The sequence below is a fragment of the Oryza glaberrima genome, chromosome 2, assembly GCF_000147395.1.
Source record: "Oryza glaberrima chromosome 2, OglaRS2, whole genome shotgun sequence".
NCBI lineage: Eukaryota > Viridiplantae > Streptophyta > Magnoliopsida > Poales > Poaceae > Oryza > Oryza glaberrima.
In genome coordinates, this window is record NC_068327.1 from 10,897,881 (window position 1) to 10,912,308 (window position 14,428).

The 14,428-nt window shown below is 47.4% G+C and overlaps 4 protein-coding genes across 8 annotated transcripts; 2 read left to right on the forward strand and 2 right to left on the reverse strand.

Moving 5' to 3' along the window:
• The first annotated feature begins 1,441 nt into the window (after nucleotides 1-1,441).
• Nucleotides 1,442-4,053, forward strand: LOC127761162 (UV-stimulated scaffold protein A homolog). The gene is made up of 2 exons (XM_052285403.1): nucleotides 1,442-1,761; nucleotides 1,835-4,053. The coding sequence occupies exons 1-2, from the start codon at nucleotides 1,516-1,518 to the stop codon at nucleotides 3,755-3,757; spliced, it is 2,169 nt and encodes a 722-aa protein (XP_052141363.1). The 5' UTR covers nucleotides 1,442-1,515; the 3' UTR covers nucleotides 3,758-4,053.
• Nucleotides 4,054-4,951: 898 nt separating this feature from the next.
• Nucleotides 4,952-5,752, reverse strand: LOC127762484 (zinc finger protein ZAT3-like). The gene has a single exon (XM_052287008.1). The coding sequence runs from the start codon at nucleotides 5,750-5,752 to the stop codon at nucleotides 4,952-4,954; it is 801 nt and encodes a 266-aa protein (XP_052142968.1).
• A 1,293-nt stretch (nucleotides 5,753-7,045) lies between these two features.
• On the forward strand, nucleotides 7,046-8,119 carry LOC127762486 (uncharacterized). The gene is made up of 2 exons (XM_052287009.1): nucleotides 7,046-7,081; nucleotides 7,154-8,119. Exons 1-2 carry the CDS (start codon nucleotides 7,046-7,048, stop codon nucleotides 8,117-8,119), a joined length of 1,002 nt encoding a protein of 333 aa, XP_052142969.1.
• A 593-nt stretch (nucleotides 8,120-8,712) lies between these two features.
• Nucleotides 8,713-14,259, reverse strand: LOC127763420 (uncharacterized). 5 transcript variants are annotated; one of them, XM_052288118.1, is made up of 4 exons: nucleotides 12,880-14,259; nucleotides 10,459-10,494; nucleotides 9,936-10,181; nucleotides 8,713-9,172 (listed from the first exon to the last, which is right to left on the reverse strand). In XM_052288118.1, the coding sequence occupies exon 1, from the start codon at nucleotides 14,225-14,227 to the stop codon at nucleotides 12,956-12,958; it is 1,272 nt and encodes a 423-aa protein (XP_052144078.1). In that variant the 5' UTR covers nucleotides 14,228-14,259; the 3' UTR covers nucleotides 8,713-9,172; nucleotides 9,936-10,181; nucleotides 10,459-10,494; nucleotides 12,880-12,955. The 5 variants fall into 5 exon arrangements, with proteins under 5 accessions (XP_052144078.1, XP_052144077.1, XP_052144076.1 ...); XM_052288117.1 differs by lacking the exon at nucleotides 10,459-10,494; XM_052288116.1 differs by having other exon boundaries at nucleotides 9,936-10,494.
• Between the last annotated feature and the right edge of the window lie 169 nt (nucleotides 14,260-14,428).

The window sequence follows — 14,428 nt, forward strand, 5'->3', positions numbered from 1 at the left end:
CCCCCCCACCCACGAGCGGCTGCGGTGCACCCTTCCCTCCTTCCAATGAGCGGCGGAGGCGGCGGCTCCCTCCGTCCCGTCTCGCCTCCCTCGCCGGCAGCTGCTCCCTCCGCCCTGTCTCGCCTCCCTCGCCCCTCCTCCTCTCCCTCTCGCCTCCCTCCTGCGGTGGATACGGCGGTGGTGGCGGCGGGTTGGCGGTGGCCGCGAGCGGATTCGAGGGTGGTGGCGGCGGATCCCTCCACCCCCTCTAGCCTCCCTCCCGTGGCAAATCCGCCAGCGATGGCCGCGAGCGGATCCAGCGGTGGCGGCTCCCTCCCCCAACCCGCCTTCCTCCTGCGGCAGATCCGGCGTCGGTGGCATCCGTGGTCGGATAAGGAGCGGCGGCTCCCTCCGCCGCAACTCTTCTCCCTCCGGCGACGGTGGCGGTGTTGGCGGCGGCCGAAGATGGATCCGGCGGCGGTGGCAACGGCCGAGGGCGGATCCGGCGGCAGGCGAGTGAAGTTTTGTGATGTATATTGTTGTTCTTCTTTTTTATGTATATTTTTGTGAAGTTTTGTGATGTATTTTGTGATGATTGTGGTTGACTTTTTTGGGGCAAAGAGTGGTTGAGTTTTGGTTGTGCCGATTTTGGGAAGTGTTTCCCTGTTTCTGATTCTAAGAGCGATTGGGATTCGGGGCTATGAAGGCGCACCGCCGACGGATTCGTCCGTCTTGTGATGAACGGAAAATTACGAATATTTTAATTAGTTAAGATATACCCCTCCGTTTCTAAATATTTAACACCGTTGACTTTTTAGCACATGTTTGACCGTTCGTCTTATTAAAAACTTTTGTAAAATATGTAAAACTATAAGTATACATATAAGTATATTTAACAATGAATCAAATGATAGGAAAAGATGCGTCAAATATTTAGAAATGGAGGGACTATATACACATCAAGCAGACTGCAGAAGCAGAGGAGACGTGTGTAGAACCCTCTCCCTGATGGCTTCATCAAAGTCCGTGTGTAGGCCGCCCTGGACAAAATGGAGTCCGCGACGCGTGTGGCCCACGCGACGTTCCACCTGGGCCTCGATCTGTATGCGTGGGCCTTCATATGTTGAGCCCATTAATTTGTTTTTGCTTGGGCTCAGTTGCCTAAAGAACACTTGGATGAATCGGAGAGCGCACGAGGAAAAATTAGCGCGATTAATGACGGACGAAAGCACGCAATCACAGATGTGACGAAAGGAATTATATGAATCTTTTAATTAGTTAAGATTGGTAGTTTTTAACGCTACCTATAACAAGCTGATGTGCCAATCTTGGAGCCAGTTGCACTATCTCGCTCTTAAAACCGAGCGGCCGAGCGTAAACTAACCTCAAACAAACCGACCTGGACACGTCGACACGATCACATGGTCCATCATCCTGGGCCCACAAGTCATAGAGCCAACGAACTTCAATTCAGCCATCCCCAACAAATCGCATCGTTACTCCTCTTCCTCTGCCTGCCGCCCCCAATCGCCGGCGATGCCGCGCCCCGCCGCCTCCTCCTCCAGCCGCCCTCCGCCGGAAGGCGAGCCGGCCTCGAGCCGCGCGACCTCCTCTGCGGAGTCCTCCATCGCGTCCCTCATCGACCGCGCCACCTCCACCACCTCCCCCTCCGTCGACCCGGCCCTCCTCCGCGCCATCAAGTCCGCCGCCCGCGCCTCCGACGGCGCCATCCGCGACGCCTTCCGGATCCTCCTCTCCCTCATGTCCAAGCCCCACGCCCACGTGAGTAAGCTCCTCCCTGCTGGTTTGATTCCCTTGCCGAATTCGCCCAAACCCTAACTCGCCCAATCTTCAGGTGCGGCTGCTCGCGTTCACCATCGCCGACGAGCTCTTCATGCGCTCGAAGCTCTTCCGCTCCCTGCTGGCCGACGTGCTGGACGGCTTCCTCCCGCTCGCCGTCGGCTTCCGCCGCGCCCACCCGCTCCCGCCGCCCGCCGCCTCCGCGACCCTGCTCCGCAAGGCCGCCGTCCAGGCGCTCGAGCGCTGGCACCACCTGTTCGGCGCGCACTACCGCCAGCTCCGCCTCGCCGTCGAGTACCTCAAGGAGTCCGCCCGGGTCCAGTTCCCCGGCCTCCGTGCCGCCGTCGAGGCTCGTGCCGCGCGGGAGGCTCGCACGCAGGAGATCTTAACTGCAAAGGTCGAGCAGTTGCGCCGAAACCTGGCGGCGATTAAGGCTGAAATCCGCTCCGTGATTGATGAGATCCACAATGGGTTGGATATCATTCGCATCGAGAGTGAAAAATTTAACAATTATGCAAATGATGAGGATGAGGAGAAGGGGATTGCCTCTTTGGCGATGCGGAGTATTAGGATGGCTTCTTTGATCGCTGGGGAGTGGGTTCCTGAGACTCAGGAGAATGAAGCAGTTTTCGACGCGTTGAGGGAGTCATATCGGCTCCTTGTGTCAAAGCATTTGGTCACAGTTCAGGAATGGATATCTGTGCTGGTTAGGGTCAATCTCGCAGATAATCGTTTCAGAGATTCTGCTTTGAAGGAATTCATTGATGTTAAGAATGAAATACGAGCAGTGAGAAATCAGTGTAGTGAGCTTGGTCTTAATCTTGACAATGTCCATAGGCGGAAGGGTGTTCAGGAGGAAGAGGATGATGACTTTTGGGTTGAGGGGAATATTGAGGTTCCTAGCCCTGGTAGAGTAGGTACCAGTGCAGATGTTGCAAGTAGCAGCAAGGACACTAGAAAGGGAAAGAAGCCAGTAGGTGGCACGGATACTGATGATGTCAAGGCACCTAATGCTGGCAATAGTCCTCAAGAGCTGGATCCAGAGAGGGCAAAGCTGCATGCAGAAGCCCCTGTGCTGCCATGGAGCTCTGTTTTGGATCGTTGGGGTTCGAACAGGGATGCACTTGTAAACCAAAGGGGACTTGAGCTCGAGAGCCATTGGGGAAGGGTGGATAATGATGCTGTTATACCTGCTGCAAAGATTGCAGAATTAAATGTTCATAGTTCAATATATAGAGAAGATCCAGTTGAGATTCTACCATGCCTTGCACCTCTGAAGAAAGGAGGCCTTTGCCAGAGAAGAGATCTCAAGATATGCCCGTTTCATGGGCCTATTGTTCCACGAGATGCCGAAGGAAATCCAATTCATCAGAGTGATGGCCATTGTGATGCAGAAGGAAATCCAGTTGGGCAGACTGATGGCCGTTATGATGCAGCAGTAAGTCCTATTGATCCGAATGAAGACAGTTCTGATGTAAGAGAAAATATGATTATGCCAGATGGAAGCAGTGATGGTGAATGTATTTATGAGTCCTCTCCTTCAAGAACGGCAAACATAAATAATGACATTAGCGACAGCGATGTAGGTCATGACCTCGGTAAAATTACAGTGGAGCAGTTGGCGAGACAGGCAGTGCAGAATGTCCGGAAAAGAGACAGGGATGACAAAAAAGCTCTGGAAAAAGCCCAACGAGCGAGAATTCGTCAGCATAATCAAGATGTTTTGCGGGAAGCGGCTCTTGCTTCAACCTCGCGCTCAGCGGCAGACTATGACCTCCCTTCGCCAGCAGTGTCTCGACGGGGACGCCAAGGTAAGACAAAGGGACCAACACTGGCATCGATGCTGAAGAAGAAAGTTACTTCCAAAGATAGAATTGCAGAGAGGCTTCTGAATGCTCGAGCTAGGGATGCGACAATAAGAGAAGTTTCACATACTGAAGATATGAGCTACAGAGAAGCATTCCCAAATCAATGGTAGTATAAGAAGCCTAATTTTTGCTGAATAGGTTGGTGAATCGTCATGATAAGAGTGAATCAATAATTCTTTCTGTGCGCAGTTTTCAGTTAACCACATGTCTTCTTGAGTTGCCCAGATACAAGTAAAATTGTAGGTTTTCGTTGTGAAGTTTAGTTTTTGTACAGTACAGTAGATTGAATAAGTTTCTTTTATTTCTTTTGCATGTTCATTTTCCCTTTGTAAACATGTATATGTACCACTCCATACTTGCTGGATTAATAACTATATACGCTGAGGCTGCAGTTCAAATTGTGTTATTTTATCTGAGTAATATTGTGGATTAATTAATATTGCGGTTTTATATGGTTCAAGACTTCAAGTTGCTGGTGCAACTCGTGACCTCATGTTTTACAGAAAAAACAAGGAACGACCGTTGTTGCATAATAGATGTAACATGTTATTTTCACCCATACATGTTAGCATATATTCGCTACTTCCCCTCATAGAAATACGATTTGTTGTACTAGATTGTGTTATATTCTTACTTAAATTGTTTTTTTTTGGACGGAGGAAGAACAGAAAACCGTTCGGAAAGATTAGAAAGCGCTCTTCTGATCAATCAGCACACCTATCTCTAAAAGCATACAGAGAGTAATTCCACTCCACAGTGCACTTATGCCTCGAATGGAACAGCGCAAAGCAACGATGAACCTCTGCACATACTCACTCCGCTTCATAATGTAAAACTTTCTAGCATTGCCCATGTTCTTATTTGACACAGATATATAACATAGTTGCTAACACATTGCACAATGTTATTATTTTCACACATTACTAACCTAATTAGTACATAGTTATATACACATTCACTTACAGAAATACACATATACACAGTTGCTAAGTACATCACATGGTTCAGATCGATAAACAGAAATTACCTGTGTTCAGAACGATTAGAAACGCTCTTATCTGAACCAGGCACACGTAACCAAAGCTAAGAACTTGTAGAGATTTCCATTCCAGAGAGCCGCTTATGCCTCGAATGGAATTTAACGAACACAAATCTAGCAAAAGCAATATACACCTGCACATCATCATCACATACACAAATTAACCTACCAAACTGGACACACACACACACACACACAAATACATATATATATATATATATATATATATATGTGTGTGTGTGTGTGTGTGTGTGTGTGTGTAGCCCTAACTTTGCAACCCCAGATTCAAATCCAACGTCTCGTTCGAGCCGCCGTCTTGGAGGTTCTTCCGCGGCAATGGCGGCGGCAGGCTCAGGTTGAGGTCCAGCGCGGTGGCGGCGGTCGCCGGCGCCGGCGGAGGTGATGCCGACGTGGTAGTGGTACTACTGCTGCCGGCGGTGGAGACGGCGAGCATCGATATCGCCTGATTGGCACAGGAACGATCCGGCCAGTGGCACCGCTTGTGGCCGCCGAGCGCCTGGCCGGTGGCGAACCCGCGGTGGCAGACGGCGCACTTGTGGTCGGCGCAGGTTGCCGGGGAATGATGAGGAGCAGCGGCGGCGGCGGGGGCGAGAAGGCGCTTCTTGCCCTTGCCCTTGCCGACGCCGGAGCGGGCGGGGTGAGCGCCGGACAGCATGAGGAGGCTGGCGGCGACCTCGCGCTCCCTGAGCGTGAACTGGCTGGCGGCGGTAGACGACGCCGCGCCTGCGCCGCCACCGCCAGGGGGCGTGATCCCGCGCCAGTGGCGCTCGGGGTGGCAGCGCATGTGGCCGAACAGCGCCTTCCACGAGAGGAACCGCCTGCCGCACTCGGTGCACGGCGGCGCGTCCCCGGTCGGCGACGAGCACTTGGCCCGCGCCACCATGGCCTGCAGCGGGCGAGCGGCGGCGGCGGCGGCGGGCGGCGCGAGCGACAGCGTGAGCGCGGTGTCGTCATGGCGCGGCGGCGGCGGCATCGGATGACACGGCAGCGCGGGCGGAGGTGACGGCGGGGCAGGAGGTGGAGGCGGGGAGTGCTGCTGCGCCATGGTGGGCTGGGAGCGGGAGAGGAGAGGAGAGGAGAGGAGGTTTGGGTTTGGGAGTGGAAGTTTTGGAGGTGGTGGTGGGGAGGGAGGGACAGTGCGTGTGCTCGTGGAGGTTAATGCGGGCGGGGAGAGCGGGAGGAAGGAAGGAGAAACCGCTACTTGCCCTCAGCCTCTGGCCTCTGCTGCTGTTTTGCGACGCACATGCTCGGTTAGATTAGTACTTCCTCCGTTTAGTCTTTGCTTTAAGTTTGATTAAGTTTGTATTAAAAAAGTAGTTACGTTTTCATCTCAAAACAAATATATTATAAAAATATAATTAATTATAGATTTAATAAAATTAATTTAGTGTCGTAAATATTATTATATTTATCTACAAACTTTTTAAAATAGATTAATTTTACTTTTAATCTTAAACGGATGAAGTGATAACTAATCAGCCTGAAGGGCTGGGGGCTGGCCCTTCAGATATTCCCCTTGTGATGGGCCGTAATGGGCCTGATGGATCACATGCCCAATCTTCTCGGATAGGTCTAATTTAATTGATTCGTATTTTCTTGGGTAAATTTTTCCGTTTATGGCTTGAATCAGAAGGTAAAATTGAATCCGTGAAAAAGAAAACAAAAGTGAATACGAATATATTTTTGTAGTCGAAAATATTCTCTATATTAGCATATCAAATTTGAGTTTCGTGTGTCATCCACTAAAAAACTACCCCCTCCGTATTTCAATGTATTGACGCATTGATTTTTTACCAACGTTTAACTATTTGTTTTATTTAAATTTTTATGTAAATATAAAAATATTTATGTCATATTTAAAAAATATTTGATGATGAATCAAGTCATAATAAAATAAATGATAATTATATAAATTTTTTTAATAAAATGAATAGTCAAACATTGGATAAAAAGTTAACGACATCGTACACTAGGTACTAGGTAGTAGTAATTAAAACAAGGAAAACCAACTAATGAAACATGGTAAATGATCTACCGTCGGATCGACCGATCCCGTTCTCTCACTCGAACAGCCATATATCAGGCCCATGAGCCCATCCACGAACAAGTCGATCGCCCGTAGTCAGGCCGCACCGGGCACTAGTACTGCTCCCGCCTGTACTCGGACTCGGTTTGTACTGCCGCGCGCGCGCCTCCCCTAGCCCGTCTCCGACTCGGATTACACGTAGGCGCGCGCCTACTTATAGCTGCTTGCCCGTCTCCTTACTCCATTAGCTTGCTTGCTTGCTAGCTCGTGGCACAGTCAGGAGCAGCGAGACCAGCAGTAAGCGAGGCGCGCATGGCGGCGCGCGCCGGCGACACCGGACTGAGCAAGGTCAGGCGCTACTGATCCGGGAGGGCGCCGGAGTACTGGGCGGGCGCCGCTGTCGCTCACGACGAGATCAAGCACGTGGAGGAGGAGGTGCTGAGGTCGCCGCGCCGCCGTGTACGGCAGCCTCCCGAGATCGTGTCGGCGGCGGCGGCGGCGGTAGATGACTGGCATGAGCCCGATCAGATCGAGGAGGAAGAAGACGAAGATGATGATGATGATGCCCGGGAGGAGCGCAGAGCGAGGATAAGGGAGAGGGCGCTGCTCCTGAGGCAGCATGAGGAGGAGCAGCTTCTTCTTCTTCACCAGCAGCATCAGGACGAGGATGAGGCATCTGAGTCCGACGAGACGGCGGCGGAATCGGACTCCGACGGCGAGCAGATGGCCATCGTCTACATGGCCGTGCCCCTGTTCGTCCCTAAGTCACAGCGCGACACCACCCGGCTCAGGGAGGAAGAACAGTATCGGCGGCCGCGGCGGCTTGATCTGGAGCTGGACAAGAAGAGGCTCGAGGACAGGAAGGCTCAGACGAGGCGGATCCTGCTCCAAGAGATCATCAGAGAAGAGCTCCTCGCCGCCACCACAGCTTCGGACGAGGCAGCCATTGACGGCGTGGACACCGACGACGAGGTGGACCAAGCCGAGGAGCACGAGTCGTGGCGGCGCCGGGAGGCGGCGAGGATCAAGAGGTGCAGGGAGGAGAGCGGCATCGACGACGACGACAAGTCGATCATGGAAGACGAGAACCCGGTTGCTGACGATCGTCCCAACAAGAAGATGAAGATCAAGAAGCCGATGAGGAGGTTCATGCAGAGGTACTACCACAAGGGTTGCTTCTTCCAAGACGACGCCGACGACGCGGCGCAGACGGCCGCCGGAGCATGCGAAATCTACCGGCGAGATTTCTCCGGGCCGACTGGGTTGGACAAGATGGACGTGAGCGTCTTGCCCAAGGTGATGCAGGCGAAGCACTTTGGGCGGCGTGGGGGAAGGAAGTGGACGCATCTAGTTAACGAGGACACCACGAACAGGAACTTTACCTAGACTGATTTTGTATCTATCCCATATAATTTTGTAAAATTTCAAAAGATTTGAGCAGTGGCAAGTTATTTTCCTCCCCTTGTAATGTAAATTGTTTTGGCTTATCCATGCTTTGTATTGCATTTGCATTCATAAATCAAATATGAAAAGTTGGTATATTAAGCAATGTTCAGAATAAGAATTAATAGTACAAAGTTTCAAAATTTATAGTTAACCTATATACTACCTCTGTCCCAAAATAATTGCATTTCTAGGATTCAAAATTCGTCCCAAAATAATTGTAATTCTATAGTACTAATTGCCCTATCAATCATATCTCATTCAAATTTCTCCCTATTTTACTCTCAACCATCTTCCCACTCTCACATAAACACCATTTAATGAGAGGCACCATAGTCTTTCTTATCAAATCTTAATATATGCTAAACAACATAGAATTGTAATTATTTTGGGACGGAGGTAGTAGCTCACTCGAACTTATTACTAAGTTTACTACCTTAATTAAATTGGTCTCAATGGTCAGATTTAAATTAGATTAAAATAAACAGCAGCTGCACATAATTTTCAGTGTTAATCCTTTTATAGTAGTCCATAAATTGCAGTACCCACCAAAGAAAAAACATAGGATTGAACAAAATTGGTTCAAAGAGAATGTTCACCTAAGACAGTTGCGCTATCTCTAGCGAGTTTTCCTAACCATACTTGCTACAAACCAATCCTTCACTTCAAACAGTCTATCCGTTGATTGCCTCATTTTACTCGTAGTACTATCATCAGAGTCAGAGGCACAAGTACCCTTTAGCTAAGCCGTGTGTCCTCCCAGGTGTGTATAGAAGGAATAGAAGCAAACTGGACAGTAAATTGTAAAACACGAACAAATTCTATGGCAAGAAAAAAGAATATCATTCAGAATTTCAGATGAGCCCTAAAACACGTGTAGCAAGGTTTGCAGAGTGACAGAAGGGTAAAATTTCCAGTACTAATTTCCCATTAGAGAAGCTTGATTGCTTCATCTGTGCCTCCCCACTTCTGCACGCAGGTTGAAGCATGTGTGGCCTGCAAATGGCAGAATGAAGATGACCGAGGTTTAGATTTAGGTCCCCACGAAAACTAGGCAGGTCGAAACAAATTAGTAACAGAGTATGGTATTAACCATTCACTTAACAAAACTGAAAAATGTTCGATGACAAAATAACTTACACTTAATTTGTAACCATAGTATAAATGCTTTGCAATGTAATACCTGGTGGCAGTGACATGATTTTGCAGTGTCCTAGATAAAAGTCACGAAACTAGAGTGCTCGGTTGCAATTTTTTTGCCTAAAAGTATCCATGTACGAGGATCCTGAGACATTTTGATTTAATGACTAACTAAAAGTGAAGGTATTATGACAGTGTTTCACTTCCAGGACTAACTGAGCTATCTGTTTTATTTCCATATCCGAGTTATCTGTTTTTCATTTTTGTATCCAAAGAAAAATAAAAATTGAAATTGTGACAAAATAAAAACTAAGCAATCTGTTTTATTTCCATATCCAAGCTATTTGCTTTTCCATGTGTAAGTGCAGACTATACCAGGATTCACAATTTTAGAATGCCAAAAGAAAAAAAAAATCAGGGCACTGAAATTCAGAAATTTCAGGGGGGGAAATGTAATTTTGCAAACTGAAAATTTTAAATTTTGGATAGATTTTCATTGAATTTGAATTTAGAAATTCAAACAAATTCGATTTTTTTGGGCAGAGGCACCTCCTGTCAAGTGTCAAGATCCATCTGTAGACTGGAATCTTTGAGCTGAAATTGTAAACATTAGATTTACCTGACACCACAGGCTGCACACTGTTGAGCACCATGGTCAAACCAAGAAGCCCTGCAATTTTGGCAACGGCCTGCCACAGCTTCACATCGCTGGTGAATAGTGAATATGATGGAGAAGTGATCTCTGAGAACCAACACGACAGCCATGCAAAGCAGCCCAATCATCAGCGACTAGACGACGGCAACAATGACATCGAACATGGCAGCTCTTGGACGACCGGAACCTAGCTCACAGGAGACTCGGATACTGAAACAAATGGCAATTATCAAGGTTAAATGAAAAGCTTTGGTATTATAAGTTCATCAAGTCTTTTGTTTCAAAGAAAATAAATTACACAGATTCTTGAAGACACTTTCTAGTTAAGAACATTGAATCATCAAGTAGAAACAAATTGTAGTATATGTAGATAAGAGCAAGAGTCTGCAGCCAAGGAAGACGTAGCAAAAATCGTTCATAGCTCAAATAATGCAGCATTATAATCAAGAACCTTAAAAATAATAGAAGAAAGTTAAAAGAGTCAAACCTGCGGGCAGCCTGGTATCAAATACTGCTACATTTCCTTCAAAAATTATATTGTCAACATGTAACCTTAAAAATACTTAGGTAATATTACTTCTGTTAGTATGTAACCATATATTATAAACATAAAAAAGAAATGCCACATAACAAGGCAGTATTGAGTATCGCAAAATGGTAACCTTTTTAAATGAAAAAATGCTTTAAATCCTGTAATCAGTAATATGGTATTATAAAAGTCATAATTCAAAAACAATACTAGGATCCACTTTACTCCAGACTGAATCAAGATATAAGATAAGTTTAAGCTGCATGTGTCAACACTCAATAGTTAATCAATGCATACATATAAGAATCACCAAATGGTCCCTCCATTTCATGAGATCGAAATTGCCTCCTCAAATATGAAAGCGGACAAACGTTAGCCTCTAGAGCATCAATTAACAGGCTCATTTCAGCCCGTATACTGAGCTGCTGTGACACCATAGTGCTGACCCTGTACAGTGAGTTTTCTTGCTCAGCACTGTTAGAAGTCCAATTGCCATCCAAGCAATTTACTCGATGGATAGTGATCATCTATAGAAATTTTGGAATAATCAGTGTTGATGATTGTGATTAAATTGCTTGGAGTAGCAATTCAGTCTTCTTGCTATGTGTGATTCAGGAAAACAATGACCACACTAACTCAGAGTGCCATGGTGCCCTGTCAAATCAGTAATGGATAAAACGAGCCAAATTTGGAACTTTGAGGACTATTTTGGACATTTTAGTAGTTGGTGGACCTATTCGAGCCCAGTGCGAATGTTCAGGGATCCTTTTCGTGCAATAAGCATAAATACAAATTGATTGATAAACATGACAATTGCATGTGCTTTACGTGAACTCTTTGTTGCCAATTCTTAACTTTATTTACAAATAGTATATGGAATTTAGGAAATAACCTAGCGCTGTGGCGCCTGTGCGTTGGCCTTGGTGCACACATCCTCAGGGCTCTTAGAACTTGGAAAATTTTAAACTATTAAGTATGTGGTTGTGACTTGGTTTTGCACAATGTCTTAAATTCTTTAGTAATTCAGGCATATTACATTCTGGATACTCTGATAACTTCCAAGATTTAGGAGCAAACTGAAACTCAACTTATTATGGAACACTTCTATTAAATAATAAGAGTTCAAAGGTGATGAATGCCATTGTCATAGACTGAGTGCAAATCACCTCATCTATAAAATTGTTTATGTCATTCCTTTTTAAGGAGATATTCATGTTGTAATAGTACAGAATTCTAGTGCAGTCCTATGGAGACCTGTACCAAGGAAACATGCTTGGAATCCTAGCATTGTGCAACCACACCTGATGTTACAGAAAGTGCAAATGACAGTAACTTGCAGAGATACACAGAAACAAAAAAGTAAAAACGATAATAAAAGGTATGTTTTGGTGGCAAAATCAGTGTTCTAAAAGTAGGTGATATAGGTGACCATTAGGCACTAGGCACCGGGTAGCATGATTAGGCATTAGATGGTGCATTAGGCGGCTGAACTACTTTGGGTGGTGTTTGGTTGCTATTTTAGTGCTGCATAGTATACTTTTTATGTAATATGCTTGCTAATTTCTTGGATTTGACTAGTTGGTGACCTAGGCACCGCCTAGGCACCAATTAGACATTAGGCGCCACCCAGCCGCTGAGCCGCCTGACTAAAGCCCACCACCTTCTTGAGCCATGGGGAAATGTTTACTCTCCAGATTTATTTATGAACAAAGAATTCATAACAGTTCACCGGTTCCAATCTATTCAGATAAAAAAAATGCATCGTGCGTCTACCAAAAATATATCCTATTGACTTCTCAAAATAATCAAGTAAGAGATGCCTTGAAATACAGATATGTACAAGCTGTTATCTAGTTCTGCAGCAGCCCTGCTCCAGTTAATTTATTATATCTCCACCATAAGCATGAGAGGTTTTTTTTTCCTTGTAACAAAGTCATGACAATGATGACTAACAAAAATACGAGCGAGTTTCTCTAGTGGATTTAGATATGCTAATGCCAAAATAATTTTTGTTGTGGTGATTGTAACAGACAGTAAAGCATCAAAATCTGACAAATTAACTATCATTTCTAGCTAAAGTCCCTCAAGAATGGACATTTATATAGGTGAACCATATTAGTGCATTGTTCCCTACTAGCTACATAAATGGGATTTTAACTTCACATCGATTGTTCCACTAGTGCTTGACGGTGGGATGCAAATTTTGCCTATCATCATTGAAACAGCAGCATAGGCCAGGATTTACATATTTTTAGAAAAGGCATGTGACTTATGATTATGGCATTGAAAAGAAGATCTTTGGTTTAAACAGTATGGGCAATCATGAGGTAAATCAACTTGGATATCAAACTTTTCATCAATTTTATTTTGTACAATTACCTCACTACAGAAGTAGCAGAATCATCATATATCATCACTTGATTATGCAAATCATCTAGAGGGAAACCTTGCCGAATCACTCTAGATCATGTGTTTTGATCAATGCTGGGAAGATTGGTGGCCAAACCATCATGAAGGGGTATATCTCAAACAGAAAATCATCCTTCATTGCCATCTCATACACCTTCTCCACTGTCCTGCTGATAATATCCATGCAAAAGACCTCACCATCCACCTCCAAGAACACAAACTCAGCATTGTCCCCGGACCCAGGCAGACTTATGCGTGAATCCCCTGACTCCCAACTAGGCTTCACAAGATGACCAAACACCTCGCGCAAACAAATAGTATTTACTAGATTCCAATCGGCAGTGCTGTTTCCATCTGTTCCGTGAAGCCAAACATGGATCTTAAACCCCTCCACATGGATCAGATAAAGCCCAGATTTCTCCGCTTGCGACAGCTTAACGCTCAGCTGAAAGCTTTCGGGGCAGTCATCTCGAACGGCATCGGGGACCTCAATGAAGAACAAGCTCATGGACACCAATTCCAATCCAAGAATGTACCCTGTTGTGCCCAACATATACAGCTTGCCATTGACAAGAAAACCCCGGCTTAATGATCTTCTCCAGTGCGCAGGTAGCTCAATGGGCGCCGAGGTTCGCGCGACGTCCCAGACTCCAGCTCGCAAGATCTTCTCTACCTTGGCGAAGACCTCCCGCTCGCTGCTCACTAGGGTCACCACGGTGCACGCCACGGCATCGCCATCGCCACCGTCCTCGGGGAGGAGGATATACCGCGTGTGGCGCTGGTTGGGCGGGAGAGGGCGAGGCGGCGTGCGGAAGGTGGAGATCACCGCCCCGTCGCTGGCCGGATGGAGCGGGCGGCGGAGCTGGAGCGTGGACTCGCCGCCGCCCCTGTGGCAGACGAGGAGGCGGCCGTTCCGGCAGCAGTAGATCCCCGTGCCGAGGTGGAAGTGGAGGTCGGCGGCGGTGCCCAGGTCGAAGCTGCCGCGGCGGACGACGGCGGCGAGCTCGGGCGGATGGGGGAGGGGGACGAAGCGCGGGCGCGGGAGGCTGGCGCTGTCGACGTAGAAGCCGAGGAGGCGGGGCGGGTGGAGGGCCGCGAAGCGGCGGAGGAAGGCCCGGTCGGAGGCGTGGCGGAGCCAGCGCCTGCAGACGAGCGCGGCGCGGACGAGGAAGGTGGGGTGGGCGAGGCGGAGGAGGATCTCGCGGAGGAGGTCCCCGTCGTCGAGCACCGAGGAGGAGGAGGAGGAGGAGGCGGAGGAGGCCACCGGCGGCGGCGGCGACGGCGGGGGAGGGGGAGGGCGCGGCCGCTTGCGATCCATGTGGACGCGGTTTTGGGTGGACCGTGGGCTAATTACCAACAAATGGAGACTTGGGGATCTCCCGTTCATTTGGGGATGTAAATCGAAATCTTGATTTGTCCTTTCGTTGGAAAATCCATCATTTACCCCGTCCAGAGTACTAAGGTTAGTCTATTCGGAGCATTGAGGTAAAAAGAAGTAAAATAATTATTTTACTTTGTT

What these genes read in the sequence shown, in the direction of transcription:
- LOC127761162 (XM_052285403.1), top strand. Translation starts at nt 1,516, where the DNA reads ATGCCGCGCCCCGCCGCCTCCTCCTCCAGCCGCCCTCCGCCGGAAGGC. An exon ending in TGTCCAAGCCCCACGCCCAC is followed by an intron (nt 1,762 to 1,834) that starts GTGAGTAAGCTC and finishes CCCAATCTTCAG; the next exon opens with GTGCGGCTGCTCGCGTTCAC.
- LOC127762484 (XM_052287008.1), bottom strand. Translation starts at nt 5,752, where the DNA reads ATGGCGCAGCAGCACTCCCCGCCTCCACCTCCTGCCCCGCCGTCACCT.
- LOC127762486 (XM_052287009.1), top strand. Translation starts at nt 7,046, where the DNA reads ATGGCGGCGCGCGCCGGCGACACCGGACTGAGCAAG. An exon ending in GCGACACCGGACTGAGCAAG is followed by an intron (nt 7,082 to 7,153) that starts GTCAGGCGCTAC and finishes GACGAGATCAAG; the next exon opens with CACGTGGAGGAGGAGGTGCT.
- LOC127763420 (XM_052288117.1), bottom strand. Translation starts at nt 14,227, where the DNA reads ATGGATCGCAAGCGGCCGCGCCCTCCCCCTCCCCCGCCGTCGCCGCCG.